At 36.7% G+C, this 17,525-nt stretch overlaps 1 protein-coding gene across 3 annotated transcripts in view; it reads right to left on the reverse strand.

The window, feature by feature from the left end:
• Window positions 1–17,525, reverse strand: part of LOC122807544 (tetratricopeptide repeat protein 24-like) — a 250,011-nt gene that overhangs the window by 177 nt on the left and 232,309 nt on the right. For 2 of the 3 annotated variants that reach the window (XM_044078464.1, XM_044078463.1), the window contains one exon: window positions 1–1,067. This exon is cut by the window's left edge and continues 177 nt beyond it. In XM_044078464.1, coding sequence (XP_043934399.1) covers window positions 1,042–1,067 — 26 coding nt within the window. In that variant the 3' untranslated portion in view covers window positions 1–1,041. Of the gene's footprint in view, window positions 1,068–4,196; window positions 4,318–17,525 lie in introns of all 3 variants that reach the window. The other variant, XM_044078462.1, reaches the window with a different exon arrangement.

The following is a 17,525-nucleotide window of genomic DNA, read 5'->3' on the forward strand; positions in this document are numbered from 1 at the left end:
AATAGTGCAGAACATTAATACAAATATTCTCCAGTTCTAGTTTTGATATAACTGGCAAAGAAGGAAACATCAGTATTTTGCTCATTGCAATAATAGTACAGACCAAACAGACAACAGGTTGCATTTTGATAACACAGATATGTATATATGATTGGTGAAGTATATATACTGTATATTATATGGATTCATGAAAGCACATCAAACATCATGCCTGTGTATACAAATTTTTGGCATGGCAGTTTTAGGTCATTGAATATCACGGGTGGCCATATTCATAGAATGTTTGCGTTACATATTCATAGAAAGAATAGACATCAGTAACTTTCGGTTGGATGACACTTCCCAGTTTTTCATGTGTGACTATTCAAGGTTATCACAGAACTGCACTGTTAATTCTATAAACCTAAATTGTTAACATGGTCAGTGTTTTGGTCTTGGAACCCTGTTTGGCCACAGTCTCAGCCAAAGTGTTACAAATAATTAGCAGATATACATATGAAATAACTTCAAAATAGGTCCATAAATAATGTAATAATTTTCATCAAAACACACACACAGCAAAAGTAATTTAAGTTTTTTTTCATTAGCAAATTGTATTACCATTTTACAGTAAGAATATTTTTTATGCAAATTGTAATTGTATGGATAATCCATTGGGTTGAATCAGATATTTTCTAAGGAAATCAACTGGAAATTAGGCAATGAAATAAAAAAATATTAATGAATAAAAATGTTGACGGGATTAATTAGAAAATTTATAGTGGGCTACATACTCCATGTGAACTTCTTATTTAAAGTTTGCTGCCAAAAATATGGTGCTATATCCAGAAAATAAGTTGTTAGAAAACTGCACAGTCTACAACGATGCTTTCTCTTGCTTCCTCTTCTTGCAAATGTTCATAGGTTCATATGTTGTTATTGCTCATTTTCCTGTGGTGCAGTGGAGGCCTACTGATGAGAGTTGATATGCACAGATGTTGCATAAATCAAACATTATTTTCCTGGTCTTCTTTTGAGTATAGCGCAAGCCAGTCAAATCAGTCACGGTGTTAGGGAGAGGAATTCACCTGTAAAATGAACATTAATGTTATTTTAATTATCAGAAAATTGATAGGAAATGTTTACTACAAACCTTAAAACAAATAAGTAATAAGTACATGAATAATAACTAAATAAATAAAATGATTGAATCAGTAAATAATAAATATGTGCAAATTTAATTAAACTAGTACTCTTCTTACACTATTCCCCCTAATGGTAAGAAAATGATACATTCCTCCATCCATTTTTTTCCAAAAATCTGTATTATCCTTTGTGCCTTTATGGGGTGGGGTGGAGTTCATCCCAGCAGTCAGTGGGCACAAAGTATGGAAACTTATTCTGGGCAGGGTGCCAGTCTGTTACAGAATGTATACTCACACACACATACACACACACACACACACACACACACACACACACACACACACACACACACACACACACACACACACGCGCACGCACGCACGCACGCACACACACACACACACACACACACACACACACACACAAACTCTCCAATTCATCCAGTGCATGTCGTTGAGAGATAGGAAGAAGCCAGAGCACCTGGAAAAAAAACACACAAGCACAGGAAGCACATGCAAACTCCATACAGAAGATAAATGAGTAGCGAATCAAACTTAAGAACCACCTGCTTTGAGGTGGGAATGCTATTGATATTGCTACTGCACCAACTGTGTATAATATAGAATCATAAAATTATTTATTTATTATTTATTTATTGATTGCAGTTGAGTACTGGAGTATTCTGAGCTGGCATATTTCCAGTACTATAGTAACAAAGAAAGAAAAACTTAATCAGTGAAAAGACATTAAACAGCAACAATAATAAAATATCATATACAGATGAGCATTAATATTAAACAGCATATAGTTCTGTCTCAATTATCTTAAGTGCAGTCAAAACTCTAACAGGGTACCGTTTGGCTAGGCTTATATAGGCCCTAGGGCCAATAGCCTAGTACCTACCTATGAACAGCTGATCTCCTTAGTCATAGCTTATGGTATTTAAGGAAACAGTGTTCACATGCAACAGGAATGAAAATAATCCAAGACCACAACAGGGGGCTACAATTTAAAGGCAAAGACAAGGGAGATATGCAGCTAGATTTATATTGGATATAAGAAGATAGTATTTCACAGAAAGGGTAGTGGATATGTAGAATAGGCTTCCAGAGTGGATGTTAATAGAAAATCTACCAAAACACACAAAAGGTTATGGACTGGCTTGAAAATGGGAAGAGAACTTTTGCGGGGCACATAGCAGAAGGCTGTCAATTGTAAGAGAAGGATACACCACATAAAGCACAGTTCTCCTACCTACACAGATATGTATAGTAAAGTGTATTAGTTTATGTATTGTAATTTATATGGCTTCATAAAACATCCTGAATCTGGCATAATCACAATGTAAATAATTGGTCAAAAAGCTAAAAATACAACCAAACAAGTCACCAATCACTTTTCAACTTACTGCAAAACAGAAAAAAAACTACCAAAAATTGAAAAACAAAAATACATGAAACAAGGGAGCTACACCCCTGAATCTGCACCTCTCATGAAGTGGAGTCCTTTGCACCTACACTTTCTAAATTAACTATACTAGCCCTATATTCACATTTGTGAGGTGAGGATTAATTTAGATACAAGCATTACAGAACTTATTGCATTTTTAAACAAGGACTGGAAATACTTAAGAATATAACAAATCTGGAAATTTGAAGAATTGCAAAGAAAATGAGTATAACTGCTTAATAATCTATAATATAACATGCCCCAATCATGAGCCTTACTGAGAAAAAAAAATGGCAGTCTTTCAGCTTGGTATCCAACTCAGCATCTTATCTAAAGCAAACCCACCGAGCTTTTGGATACTTTCTGATGACTACATTAATAGGAGAGTGGCAGGAAATCTATTCACTGCCATTATTTGCCATCGATAGTGATTTTACTCGGGATGCCATTCTGAGTTTAATGCTCACCAATACTCTGGGAGTTCTACTATTTTTGCAATGTCACCTTTGTCTTTTTAGTCTCCTGATAACATATTTATCCAAGAGAGACATTCTATTTAAAAAATGCTAGGCTACTCAGACTGACAGTGTATTTCATCTTATTTTATGTTGTTTAACTGGTGACATCGCAATAGGTATTCAAAAGGTATTATTTTTCTAATCAGTCCAAAAAATATTGACTGGACACACATAAAGCGCTATCATAAACAACATCAGGTAAACTACAAACTCTGTTAAAAGTATATTCTTCAGAAAAAAGCCCCACCCCCACACTGCATCCCCCATGTAACTCTATAGCTGTACCCACTTAAGAAAGGAGATATTCACCTGCAGAATCACTCCTCGTGGACCTCAGACAGCTGCACTGATAATAACTTGCACCTCTGTACCCATTCAATCTCACCCCAGCACACACTCCAAAACACACAACTTCCTACCCTAACCCAGATGAGCAGAGTAATCCAACCATGCAACTCTCACCCAGCAAACACGCCAAAACACACAACTACCTACACTAACCCAGATGAACACAATAATCTAACCATGCAACTCTCACCCCAGCACACACGCCAAAACACACAACTACCTACACTAACCCAGATGAACACAGTAATCCAACCATGCAACTCTCACCCCAGCACACACGCCAAAACACACAACTACCTACACTAACCCAGATTAACACAATAATCCAACCATGCAATTCTCACCCCAGCACATGTGGAAAACACACAATTACCTACCCTAACCCAGATGAACACAATAATTTAACCATACAACCCTCACCCCAGCACACACAAAAAACTACCTACCCTAACCCAGATAAACACAGTAATCTAACCATGCAACTCTCACCCCAGAACACACGCCAAAACACACAACTACCTACCCTAAATTAAATGTATATAAATACTAAAATCTTATATCTTTACAAAACTAAGGAAAGTATGAGGGTACAAATTATAGCACCGTGTATACAATAGGACCTGACATGTTTCTACACCAAATATATGGCTAACAAACTAAAAAGCAACCAAATAGAAAATATACTACATGGTACCAATCAAATTTAGCTCTATATCTCACACATTCAAAGCTAATAAAAATATTGTAATAACTTACATTTTGAGTTATTCATAGTGTTATCATCTCTGGGCATATTATCAAACTTTTGTCTTAGTTTATAGTCAATCACATTCCTTAGTTTGCCCACAATTCTTTGTAAGTGCCTAGCTGATGGCTCCTGCAATAGAGAAAAATGTCCTTTAATGCATGTCTTTATAAATTATATGATCTACAGCATTCAATTCTGTATTTTCTTAAGTCGTGTTTGTTTTTGAAGGATGATGTGATGCTTAGAGATAAAACAGGTATTGTGATTGTGCGTATATCATTATACAGTAATGATCTTGACTTACCACATTAAATATCCTGGAACTCTGGAACAGAGATATAGGGCAGCACCATGTGAGAGAGGCATAAAGACTGTAAAAATATATATCACTTAAGATGACCGTGATTGCTAATCTAATAGTTTAACTCTGAAGAGCATTAACACAGAGGCGTCTGGGCATGTGCATGAGTTTCTCACTGGCATTTACATCAGCATTATTTGCTATAGTTTGAAACTCATTTTCATGAAAATAAGCTTATTTTAGTAATTAGATTTTAAAAAAATGGCTTCCAGGAAAACTATTTGGAAGCCAACTTCTTCTAAACTTTCAGCAGATAAAATTAGCACTTTCATGAAGTTTTCCGTCTCTGAAATTGAAGGCTTTGTAGTATGTTTGACTTCACTGTCTGATGGAAACATTAGCTGTGCCACAGCTACACAATGCAGGAGTGGCAGTATACAACCTAACTTTATTTTGACAGAAATTGCTTGAACAATGAAAGACATCCAAGTTGCATTAACTATCATTCAGAAAGCATCTGAATTACAGTCTTTATAAATAAAAGCAATACTGTTTCTTACTGTGGGCATGGTTTTAGCTTTAGAAACTGCTGCTAATGTTACTAATAGTAAGTGCCTTCAGAATCATAAGTCTATCATTTCAAACAGAAAAAAGTAAAAGTTAGAGGACCCTGAAAATGTTGTAAATAAAGAATAACTGTTAGTTTGGCTTACCAGAAAACTCAGAGAAAGGAAGTATAGCCTACTTTCCTATAAACTGGTTTAAGTCCATTTTTGTTGCAGACTTTGACTTGAAAGGAACAATTGAAACATCCCATAACTGTTTAGTACTCAAGCCAGTGCAGACGAAAGCTGACTTAGGTAAATACTAGGCTATCAGTCTGCAGACCATTACAAGCTTAGCCAATAACCAGAAGTCAGAATAAAATCATGTACCTAGTGTCTGTGAGGCAAAGACCTTAACTATTATGTTAAATGCTTCCCAGCTGTTGCTGCCAACTTTACCACTTTCTTTGAAAAAAAAAAAAGAAAATCAGGATATCTTTGTAAAAACACCAGCCATTTTAGGGTCATGGGTTCAATACTTGTCAGGACTTAATATTTTAAAGGGAGGGGGTTGGCATAATGGTTAAGGTGTTCACCTTATAGACACAAGGTGCAGAGTTCAAGTCTCACATGGGGTAATAGGCTAGGCTTAAAAAAATGGCCCACAGGGGCAGTTAGCCTAGTACTAATCTATGAAAATGTTCATTGTACCTGAATGAAAGGTTGCATGGAATTTAAGTCAGCTAGTGTTAATTTTGTTCATGTCTTTGAGTGTTATTCAACAGAGGAAGGATTTTCTACCATTGATAAAATGCCTTAAACTTAAAAATATAAACTGTCTTTCAGGTGCTCTGCTAGACAGAGGACTTTAATGAAAGACAATATTTTAAAGGTAACTACCTTAACTGAGCCCGTTAATTGTTGTAAATCTGAATGCAGTTATCATCCTTAGTAGATCAACTCTGTGCACCCTATTTCACATTTATTTGCCTCAGAGTAGCCACTTATCTGAAGGATAACCAAGGAAGGACATGACTAAAAATAGGTAAGTTGCCATCTGAACTACTTCTCAATACATGTAATCAATACAGATTTTGTGTTGTGGACAACTTCCTCTTTGTTTCTCAATGCCATCTGTAGAAGATGGCTTTTCTGCTTGCCAGGAGAAAAGGTGATGAATATTGTGGCTGTTTCCTGCAACTGCTTCACATTCCTGTTGTTAACTGTGTGGTATCAGTTATCCAGATTGTTTCCTGTTTGATTCCTCTTTTTGCTGCTAGGGGTTTTCATATCGATTTGATTATTTTGCATCGTAACTGACATTAACATTGCTATTACGCATATCTTAGAAAAAATTGGGTGTTCTACCTTCTTGAGGATTTTAACTAATATAGAGGTTATGCTACATTGCCTGCTACTAAATATTAAGCTTTAAACATTTTAGTTTAAGTTGCCGTGGGACTCTGTGTACCATATGTTACCATGGTGCATTTTAATAAGTTTCTGTTGTTTACAGTCTCTTGTTTTAATTTTGTTTTCATGTATGGTCAGTATTTCTGGTTTTAATTAAATGATTACATTTCACTGATGTGTGTGTGTGTGTGTGTGTGTATATATATATATATATATATATATATATATATATATCTGAGTACGTTTTTAAGTAATGATAAACATCGCTATTCAGATTTCAGGAATATTGTAAGGCCCCTATGGTAGTAAATAAATATTGTGTTGCTTTTCTTAATCCTCAATAAGCTATTAGTATGATATATATTTTTTAGCAGTTTCTTAACAAGATTCTTGGCTGATTTCCCTTGCATATGCTATTCAGACAATAAGTTCAAGTGTTTGGTAATGCTATATGTTCTGAATTTAGATGTACAGGTCCATATATGAATTTAATGACTGCTTTTTAATTAATGCACTGATGATGATATGGATCTGACAAATGTTAGTTTTTTTTGCAAGATCTTTTGACCCCTTATCTTTCTTTTTTCTTTCTCTATAACTTTTTTGTTATATATCCATTACCATCTTGGCCACAAGAAGTCCTTTTTATGTAGAAATCTTAAGGTTATTTTGCTTCATATTAGTTTCCCAATCAGTAAGACATTTAAAGATTTTTATCATTTACTTTGTTCTGTATTTTATCATTTAAAAGGGTTATATATGTTCTGCACTTACCGTAAATATGTACGCTTGAACATATTTAATCCTCTTAAAATAAATGAGTTTTTTAGCATTTTAAGTTAGTTGAGACTGACATTTTATTCAACTATTTTTATTAAAGGAAGAATATCTTAAATTAAATCAGAATGGTGGCTCTAGGACTATTTACTGAAATCACTATTTACCAAAACACAAACTCTTGCACACAGTTTCACAAATGTTCTTTTCACTGGAAATGCACTTTTGTGAAACATTAATAAAAAAATAAAAACATAAACATAAAAAAAACATTAATCACATTTATGCAGGGGGCAAGCCCCCCTGCACCCCCATGTGGGAGGCTGCACCCCCTCACACCCCTCCTACTTTTATATTCACACTCCGAGATTGCACTACAGTGGGGAAAAGGGAATATTCCCTTATCTCCACTGTGCCATGATCTCATCAACAGCCCTTTGGCGATGTTTTTTACTTTTTTTATTTCTGTTTTGTGAAAGTGCAGTTTTGGTGAAAAAGCACTTTCATGAAACTGTGCGCGAGCATTTGTGTTTCAGTAAATTGTGGATTTGATAAACAGTCCTGGACCCAGAATGGTTATAATTTTACTTACTTGATTATATTCCACAGTGCTAGAAAGAAAGGGCTAATTCTTCTAGTAATTCCATTTTTTTTTTATTTTCCATTTATTCATTCCCTCACTTTTAATTATGACTTTTTATGTGGTGGCATGTTATTGACTCTTTCTGTGATGTTGTTTTTCTTGGAAAAGGAAAATTGTACACTTTTGTTTTCACAGCTCTTATATCCAAAATTCTCAACTAAATGAAACATGTAAAAGGTTATCTAGTTTTTATACATGACATCAATTCTTCAACACATAATATAGACCATAGTAAATTACAGAGGGTTAAGTTTTATCCTTTAGTTAAATATAACTTTGTTTTTTTATATCTACTTTTTTTTTACTTAAAACCATCATGTATTTTGTATTTACTGTTTTGTTATCATGTATGTAGATAGTGGAGCTTTTCTCCTCGGGCCTCCACTGAAAATGGACTTGTATCCAGTTGGACTAGCCCGGTTAACAAATGTAAAATAAAAATAAAATAAAAAATAAATATTATTGACCTTTACTAAGAATGATGGCTTAACTAATTTAAGTTCAGTAGTATTTTTTGGCAATAATATAAAATATGATTTCCCCCAAAAATCTGATTTTTGAAATTGGTTTTATTGTCATTTTCTTACCATTGTCAGTTGTTTTGAACATTTAGATTTGATGTTTTAAGCCTTCTAGACTTACTCAATGGAGATCATCTCCATTTTATATGAATTATTGCCTGAATTTTCTGATAAAGTTAAATAAATATGGGACAAGTTCTAGTGTCTGCTTAAAATTTACGAATCTGATGTTGTAGTTTTCTAGGATGCCATTAAAGTTTTCTTTAATGTTAAATTATTCTCACAGGTATTTAATTTACAAAAATAATGGAATCAAGGATTTGCAGCTATTTTGGATCTTTAAAACTATTTTAATTTCTTTTAATTTAGCAGTTTCCAGATCATGATTTCTTTATAAAAAAATCTCTACACTCATCATCATCTTCTTTCAGCTGTTCCCGTTAGGGGTCGCCACAGTAGATCACCGGTTTCCATTTCTTCCTGTCCTCTGCATCTTGCTCTGTCACACCAACCACCTGCATGTCCTCTCTCACCACATCCATAAACCTTATCTTAGGCTATCCTCTTTTCCTGTTACCTGGTAGCTTCATCCTTAGTTTTCCCAATATACTCAGCATCCCTCCTCAGCACATGTCCAAACCAACGTAATCTTGCCTCTCTGGCTTTGTCTCCAAACCTTTCAACCTGGGCTGACCCTCTAATATGCTTATTCCTAATCCTGTCCACCCTCGTCACACCCACTGCAAATCTTAACATCTTTAATTCTACCACATCCAGCTCAAACTCCTGCCTTTTTGTCAATGCCACTGTCTCCAACCCATATAACATAGCTGGTCTCACTACCCTCTTGTAGGCCTTCCCTTTCACTCTTACAGGTACTCGTCTGTCACAAATCCCTCCTGACACTCTTATCCACCCACTCCATCCCACCTGTACTCTCTTCTTCACCTCTCTTCCACACTCACCATTACTCTGAACTATTGACCCCAAGTATTTAAACTCATCCACCTTCGCCACCTCTACTCCTTGCATCCTCACCATTCCTCTATCCTCCCTCTCATTCACACACATATATTCTGTCTTACTCCTGCTGACCTTCATTCCTCTTCTCTCTAGAGCATATCTCCATCTCTCCAGGGTCTCCTCCACCTGTTCCCTACTCTCACTACAGATCACAATGTCATCTGCAAACATCATAGTCCATGGGGACTCCTGTCTGATCTCGTCTGTCAACCTGTCCATCACCATTGCAAATAAGAAAGGGCTCAGAGCTGATCCTTGATGTAACCCCACCTCCACCTTAAAGGCATCCGTCACTCCCACCGCAGACCTCACCGCTGTCACACTACCCTCGTACATATCCTGTACCACTCTTACATACTTCTCTGACACTCCTGACTTCCTCATACAATACCACAACTCCTCTCTAGGCACCCTGCCATATGCTTTCTCTAAGTCTACAAAAACACAATGCAACTCCTTCTGAGATTCTCTGTACTTTTCCATCAACACTCTCAGAGCAAACATTGCATCTGTAGTGCTCTTTCCTGGCATGAAACCATACTGCTGATCACTAATCATCATGTCCTTCTTAACCTTGCTTCCACTACTCTTTCGCACAACTTCATGCTGTGACTGATCAATTTAAGCCCTCTGTAGTTACTACAGCTCTGCACATCACCCTTATTCTTAAATATCGGTACCAAAACACTTTTTCTCCATTCCTCAGGCATTCTCTCACTTTCCAAGATTTCATTAAACAATCTGGTTAAAAACTCCACTGCCATTTCACCTAAACACCTCCATGCTTCCACAGGTATGTCATCTGGGCCAACAGCCTTTCCATTCTTCATTCTCTTCATAGCTATCCTTACTTCCTTTTTGCTAATCCATTGTACTTCATGATTCACTATCCCTACATCATCCAACCTTCTCTCCCTCTCATTCTCTTCATTCATCAACCCCTCAAAATATTCTTTCCATCTCCTCAACACACTCTCCTCGCTTGTGAGTATGTTTCCCTCATTATCCTTTATCACCTTTACCTGCTGCACATCTTTCCTAGCTCGGTCCCTCTGTCTAGCCAATCGGTACAGGTCCTTTTCTACCTCCTTAGTGTCCAACCTTTCATACAACTCTTCATATGCCTTTTCCTTAGCCTCCACCACCTCTCTCTTTGCCATGCACCTCATCTCCTTATACTCCTGTCTACTTTCTTCATCTCTCTGACAATCCCACTTCTTCTTTGCCAACCTCTTTCTCTGTATAGTCTCCTGTACTTCCTCATTCCACCACCATGTCTCCTTGTCGTCCTTCCTCTGTCCAGATGTGATACCAAGCACCTTTCTAGCCATCTCCCTTACTAGCTCTGCTGTAGTTACCCAGCTATTTGGTAACTCTTCACTGCCACCCAGTGCCTGTCTTAACTCATCCCTGAACTCCACCTCACAATTACTCTTTTTCAATTTCCACCATTTGATCCTTCGTGCTGCCCTCACACTCCTCCTCCTCCTCTTAATCACCAACGTCATCCTACAAACCACCATCCTATGCTGCCTAATGACACTTTCTCCAGTCACCACTTTACAGTCTCCAATTTCCTTCAAACTGGCCCTCCTACATAAGATATAATCCACCTGTATGCATCTTCCTTCACTCTTGTATGTCACCCTATGCTCCTCCCTCTTGTTAAAATACGTATTCACCACAGTCATGTCCATCCTTTTTTGCAAAATCCACTACCATATGACCTTCTACATTCCTTTGTTTAACACCATATCTGCCCATCACTTCCTCATCCCCTCTGTTCCCTTCACCAACATGCCCATTGAAATCTTCTCCAATCACCACTCTGTCACCCTTGGGTACAGTCATCACCACTTCATCCAATTCACTCCAAAATTTTTCTTTCTCATCCATTGCACACCCAACTTGTGGAGCATATGCACTAACAACATTCATCATTACACCATCAATTTCCAGCTTCATAAACATTACTCTACCCGACACTCTTTTCACCTCCAAAACACTATTAGTATACTGTTCCTTCAGAATAACTCCTGCGCCATTTCTCCTTCCATCCACACCATGATAAAACAATTTGAACCCACCTCCAATACACCTAGCCTTACTCCCCTTCCATCTGGTCTCTTGCGCACACAATATACCAACATTCCTTCTGTCCATCATATCAGCTATCTCTGTCCCTATACCAGTCATACTGCCATTATTCAAAGTTCCAACCCTCACTACCACAGTCCTAGCCTTTCTCCTCTCTTCCTGTCTTCGGCCATGTATTCCGCCTCCTCTCCTCTTTCGGCCAACAGTAGCCCAATTTCTGCCAGCACCCTGTTGGCTAACAGTACTGGTGGCGGTCGTTGTTAACCCGGGCCTCAACCGATCCGGTATTAAAAATCTCTACACTAGTTAAAGGAAATAATTTACTTTAGGGTTGCAATTTATGACAAAAAATAAGATTGAGGATTTCTTATTTATCACCTTGCACACTACAATTTCAAGCAAAGAGAAGCAAAGTTAAATAATATAAACAGGTAGGCCTTTTTGTTAGTGACTATACTGATAACATATTTTATCTATGAGAAAAACATGTATTTTTCAAATAATTTAAATCTATTAACATTAGTCATATATATTTTTAAATCAGATAGATTTTTTATACAAAATTCCCTTTAAATAGTTTGACATTTTTAAGATACAAATTTACTACAGACCTTCTCTATAGCTGAAGTTAAAATCAATGGGAAAGTATCTGAGATTATTGGTTTACAAAGTAAATAATACAAATGACTACCTATGGATGATGAAGTGCCTCATAATCCAAATAGTCATCACCATCTTTTCCTGTTAAATGCTGATTATTTGTTATGCTTGGCATTTATGGGTGAAAATAATTAAAACAATATGCATACTCTTTTTCACATTTTCTTGCTCAAAAAGTGTAAAATATCCTTTACTTTGTTAACATTAGCTATATATATATATATATATATATATATATATATATATATATATATATATATATATACCGGCTTCTTTCAAACCTAAGGAAAATTTACTCAATAGCACCACTTATAAAAACAAAAAACAGCGAAAACCCAACTGAAGAACAATGAAGACAAATGATGAATCGCTGTAAAGTGTACCAGAGCTCAAAGATCCAAAAAGTCACGGGCTAATGTAGTTGCACTTTATTACAAAATGCACAAATAAAACATAACCACTCTGGTTAAGAGCTTTCATCTACTAAACGTAGACTTCATCAGAACATAGTTTAATTAGAGCAGTTTAGATACCAATCTTGCACCAATGGGAATAGACCTTCAATTAATCTGCATATACTGTATATTGATGAATAATGCTGAATATTCATGTGTCCACTTGAAACCACAATCTACCAAAAATGTATCATACTTAAATACTTAAAAGCTTAATACATAAAACCTTATATACATACTTATAGTTTTGTAAAATCCATGTTTAAACAATTTCATATGTGGAAGGATAATACATACAATGTCTGTTGAATTTTAAATGTGCAAACTTATTTTTGCTAGGAACATACCTAATAGCACCACTGCTAATATCTTTGGTAGGTCTACAAATTTATTTTTTTCTTTTTTATAGGAAATACTGTGCATATTTGTTGTATTTTATATTGTATGCTGTTTTTATATTTTGAGTACTGGTATACACAATGCCTGAATAACCTTTACTACCTTCATTACCCATTCTTCCAGAAGGACTTTGCTTATAGATTTCTTTCTTAATCACATTCTTTGATGTTTTCACCAACTTCACTGCACTGTTAATATGCTCTCTCTCTGTTCAAAAAGAGTGGCTTGCCTTTTATTCTTTATCCATAATATTAGTTTTCATTACATTCACTGAAGTCCTACCTTCAGTTGTATCTGCTTACTTTAAAACACATGATACTTGTCAGTCACCCATCTTAAGTTTAGCATTTGTTTTCTGGCATTCACCCTCGGCATCTCTTGCTTGTCCTGACAGCTGCCCCCCCGGACAATTAATGCATTTACTCTGCCTAAACCTTCTATATCCTTCATATTAACTTGCTCTTCAACTAAAGTTCAGGTTTGAACTGTGGCATACTTCAGGGCTATTCATCATCATCCTTAACCCCCTTGTCCTCTACATGGGATGGGGTATTTTGTCAACTGTCACCACCTCTCTTTGTTCAGTGCCACACTCCCACCTATTTCCATAGTCATGTCTGACTGCCACAGGTCTCTCACGTAATGTATCCATCTTTTGGTTAGAAATTGTCATCTCCTCTTATTGTTTTTACTGTTCCTGCCAAATCTTATTTACCAAATTCTGATTTCCTGCCAATAAAACCAAAGCACACTACTTTATTTTCATTGCCTATCTATGCAATTGGGGCTGTGTTAACTTCTGCTCTGGTGTCCTCCTTTCTTCATCTGCCCTACAATGTACATCTTACCATCCACCTCAAGCACTTCATTTCCATCACCTCAGACATATGTAACTGCTCTGCCTTAACTGCCTGATAATTGAAGATATTAGCGTGTTTCATTATTTTCTGGTCTATCTCTATTCAGCTTCTTCTGATTTTCCATATTTGCTTCCCATGATTCACCTGTTATACTATTTTCCCTTCAGTTTCAATTTTAGCATCCTCTGGTTTTTCCACTTGCTGTCATTTTCACTGTTCTTGGACATTGGCACTACAATGCTTATTCTCTGGTCATCTCTGATAAACTTTTTTTCTCCTACAGGAGCCATTTCTCCTGTAATGCACTCAACATCTTGACTATATCTGCAGTGCCTTCATCTGAGATTTCTGTTTTCTCCTGATTTCATTTTCCTTAGAGCTATTCTGCATAGGCCTGAATCATACAAGGCTATTCTGCATTTTAAATTCCTCAGCATTCTGTTCCTCCATCCTGTCAGTCTGATTGTTGCTTACCACTCCAAGAAACATATTTCCTTAACCTCACAAGTCATACAACTTTTTAAATTTATGGGGCATGCTGGCAAGTCCACTAACCTATGATTACTTTCTTCAGTAACTTTCCATGAGGTAGCTTCTTCCTCTGCCTTTATTTGAATGGGCACCACACTTTAATAAATATTCTTTTCCTTTATTATGTTACTATTTCCGTTCAGAAGATAACTCAAAATAAAACCTATCAATTTTACTTCTTTCTTGGTTTATAGATTCTGGCTGTTTAGTCTCCCTTTAGTTGTGCTTTCTGCTTTACACTAGCAGAACTAGGCTCAGAACTCTGAATTATCCTGCTCATTTCACTATCTACACCCACTCTCTTCTGAAGGTCCACACTTAACTTTTAGTTTCAGTACAAACAGCTTTTGCAAGTTTCAGTTTATAATTCTGTTCCATACTGATATTTCCTTAATTTCATATATAGACACATCCCTTACAATGCTGGACTGAGATTCGTCATCAGCTCATTTTCAGTTTGCATATTAAAATCTCTTAAAATTTTGTTTTCCTACAATGCTATCATCAGAGCATGGTGGTACACACATTCCCTTTTTGTCCATCTCCAAATTCCACCAAACTCTAGCATCTTCTGTTCTAGTCATTACTTCATTTAATTGTTCTTGTTCCTTCTCTTTAATAACTTGATACATAGAACTCTTTCCTCCCCACCTAGAATCTCTATGTTTTAACTCACCAAGAATACTGTGAGGCCTCTGTTCAAGGTTATCTCACCGTACATAACCTTCTCATTTTTATTGTTTTCTTGATGCTGTTCTCCTTGTTTCTGGGTGAATCAACACCACTTTTTCTCTGTTTTTTCCTTCCTTTAGTTGCTTTCTTTCTACCTCTGGAGGAATGCATATTAAAGGTATTATTTTGGATTTCTTGTTGGATTGCTACACTTCCAGCTCTATTTGTTCATTTAGATTTGTTATGTTCATATACGTGAAGGGTGGGCCTGTTATTTTTGCTGTTAGCCCATGAGCATTTATGGGGTCAGTGGGATCTGAGTTATTGTTTGTGGTGTGTGGGGCAGTGAACATATCTGGATTTAACTGTTTGTCTCCTGCCTGCAGTATCAGTAGGACTGTGTTAATAAGAATAGTTTTGTGGGTGCATCTTAAGTTTGAAACTAGACATTGTTCTAGTAGTCATTTTATAATGGTCATATAGTTCCTACTGCTGATGGTTAGAATATAGGTTAAGTGTGCCATCCATCATATCTGTATATTGACATAACCGATGGGGCTTACTTTTGGGCTCTGTTTTTTGTATTTTTTGTCTTGAATCCAGAGACTGTATTAGTCAGGGATCCATTCTAAGGTCATTTAGTATGTAGATGGATAATAGTACAAGACAAAAGCAGTTTATACAGTTTGTCAGTAAATGGTTAGAACTGCTGTAGTAGTGGAATGAAATTGAATTAGTGGATTATATAAATGGAGGAATGGTGGGGAAGGAGATTAATGAAACACAGTAGTTTGATAACGCTGATAAATTAATCAGGTAGACATTTTTCTGAATGCATGTGGGGATGGTCAGAAGCTTTATGAATGAGATAAGGTGTAGGTTGAAGTTATAAAGGAAATGATGGGTGGGCATGGGGGTAGGGTAGGTGAGCAAAGCATAGCTGAGTGAGCTGAAGCAATGTAGGGTAGGTCTATTCCATCTGTGTGCTGTACAAGCTACCATGAAAGCAATGTGGAAAAGAAAAGACTGAGGCCCCCAATGCTATAGTGCAAACATTAGTTCAGCTTGGATAAGTAAGACAACTATATATATAGGAAATTAAACATTTTCTCAAAAAGTAATTTTGTATCAAGTAATTTCTTAGCTGGCATGATCCTTACTATATCTGTAAAGTAGGTTATTATATTTAGAGAAGATTCCCTGAGCAGCTGTAGCTGTACTGGGGTTAGTTAGTAGTAAGAAGGTGAGGGTGTGAAACTTTGCAAATGCCTTGATGTTGTTGTTATGGTAAGCACCTGAAAGAGTGGACTCAACCACCATTAGACCTATCATTCCTCATGGTGATAGTTGGGTGGCAATGAGAAGGCCAGCTTAGTGATCCTGAGAAGCAGCCTACATCTTTCCTAGTGGATCACCCTTCTCACACTCTCTGTGGCTTTAAAATTCTGTAGATGTTGACAGTCTCAGACATCTGCAAGGCTCTATAGGTTATGTCCATATGCACTTTGGCAGCCCATGCTCACAGCCGCATGCTCCATGGATATAACACCTAGAGCTTCTGCTAGGGGTCACCCAAGTCGTGAGCCACCTCCCAACCTCCCTCCCCACCAGGATGGACAGGTCATCATCAGCCACTCACTCCTGTTCTCCTCTGCCAGCTCTGATAGGTGTCTGAGCCTGTAATTGAACTCAGGTCCCCTGCTTCAAGGCTTTAGTCTGCTGCATCACAGAGCTGGCACAGACTTGCATGTTTAATGTTTCTCTATTTGTTCTCGTTCAGAATTCATTTCAAGGTTGGTATTCACTTACGGATTCCTTTGAAGTACATAAAAGTATCTGTCATGTTCTAGCATGCTTCTTTTTCTCATGGATGTCTCTCTATATTTATCTCTCTCTGTATCTGTCTATATGATTATATAATGAATGGCTGACATGTTAAATGACTGACACAAAAAACATTGACCATAACATGTCCACAGTTCATTGTATTGGCAACAATAAACACCAACATACAGTACATTGAAAAAATAAACAAAATTTCTTTTCCCTTGTACTACCTATAACCCTACGAAAAATTCAGTTAGAATTTGTCTTAATAATGGCAGTATTAAGGAAAAGGTTTTTTAAAGGTAAGCTGCATGGTTAGGGTTAGATTTAGGTGTGGATCAGGGTTAGCACAAATTACTAAGATGGAGCAGGTGGGCAAAGCTTAACCCTGCCCCAAACTCTAACCTTTTCTGAAACACAAACACAAACACTGCACAAGGCAGCTTGGATACTTGCTACACATACACATACTAAATCTATCCCCTTACTGTAACCCTAAAACACTCATGCTCACACATGCATTAAATCTGTCCTCTGACCTAACCTTAACCTAACACTAAAATCACTCACACTTAGACACACTGATGCTTTCCCCTTACCTATCCCTTACCCT

The sequence above is a fragment of the Protopterus annectens genome, chromosome 7.part1 (genome assembly GCF_019279795.1).
Source record: "Protopterus annectens isolate FY-2018-M chromosome 7.part1, PAN1.0, whole genome shotgun sequence".
Taxonomy (NCBI): Eukaryota; Metazoa; Chordata; order Ceratodontiformes; family Protopteridae; genus Protopterus; species Protopterus annectens.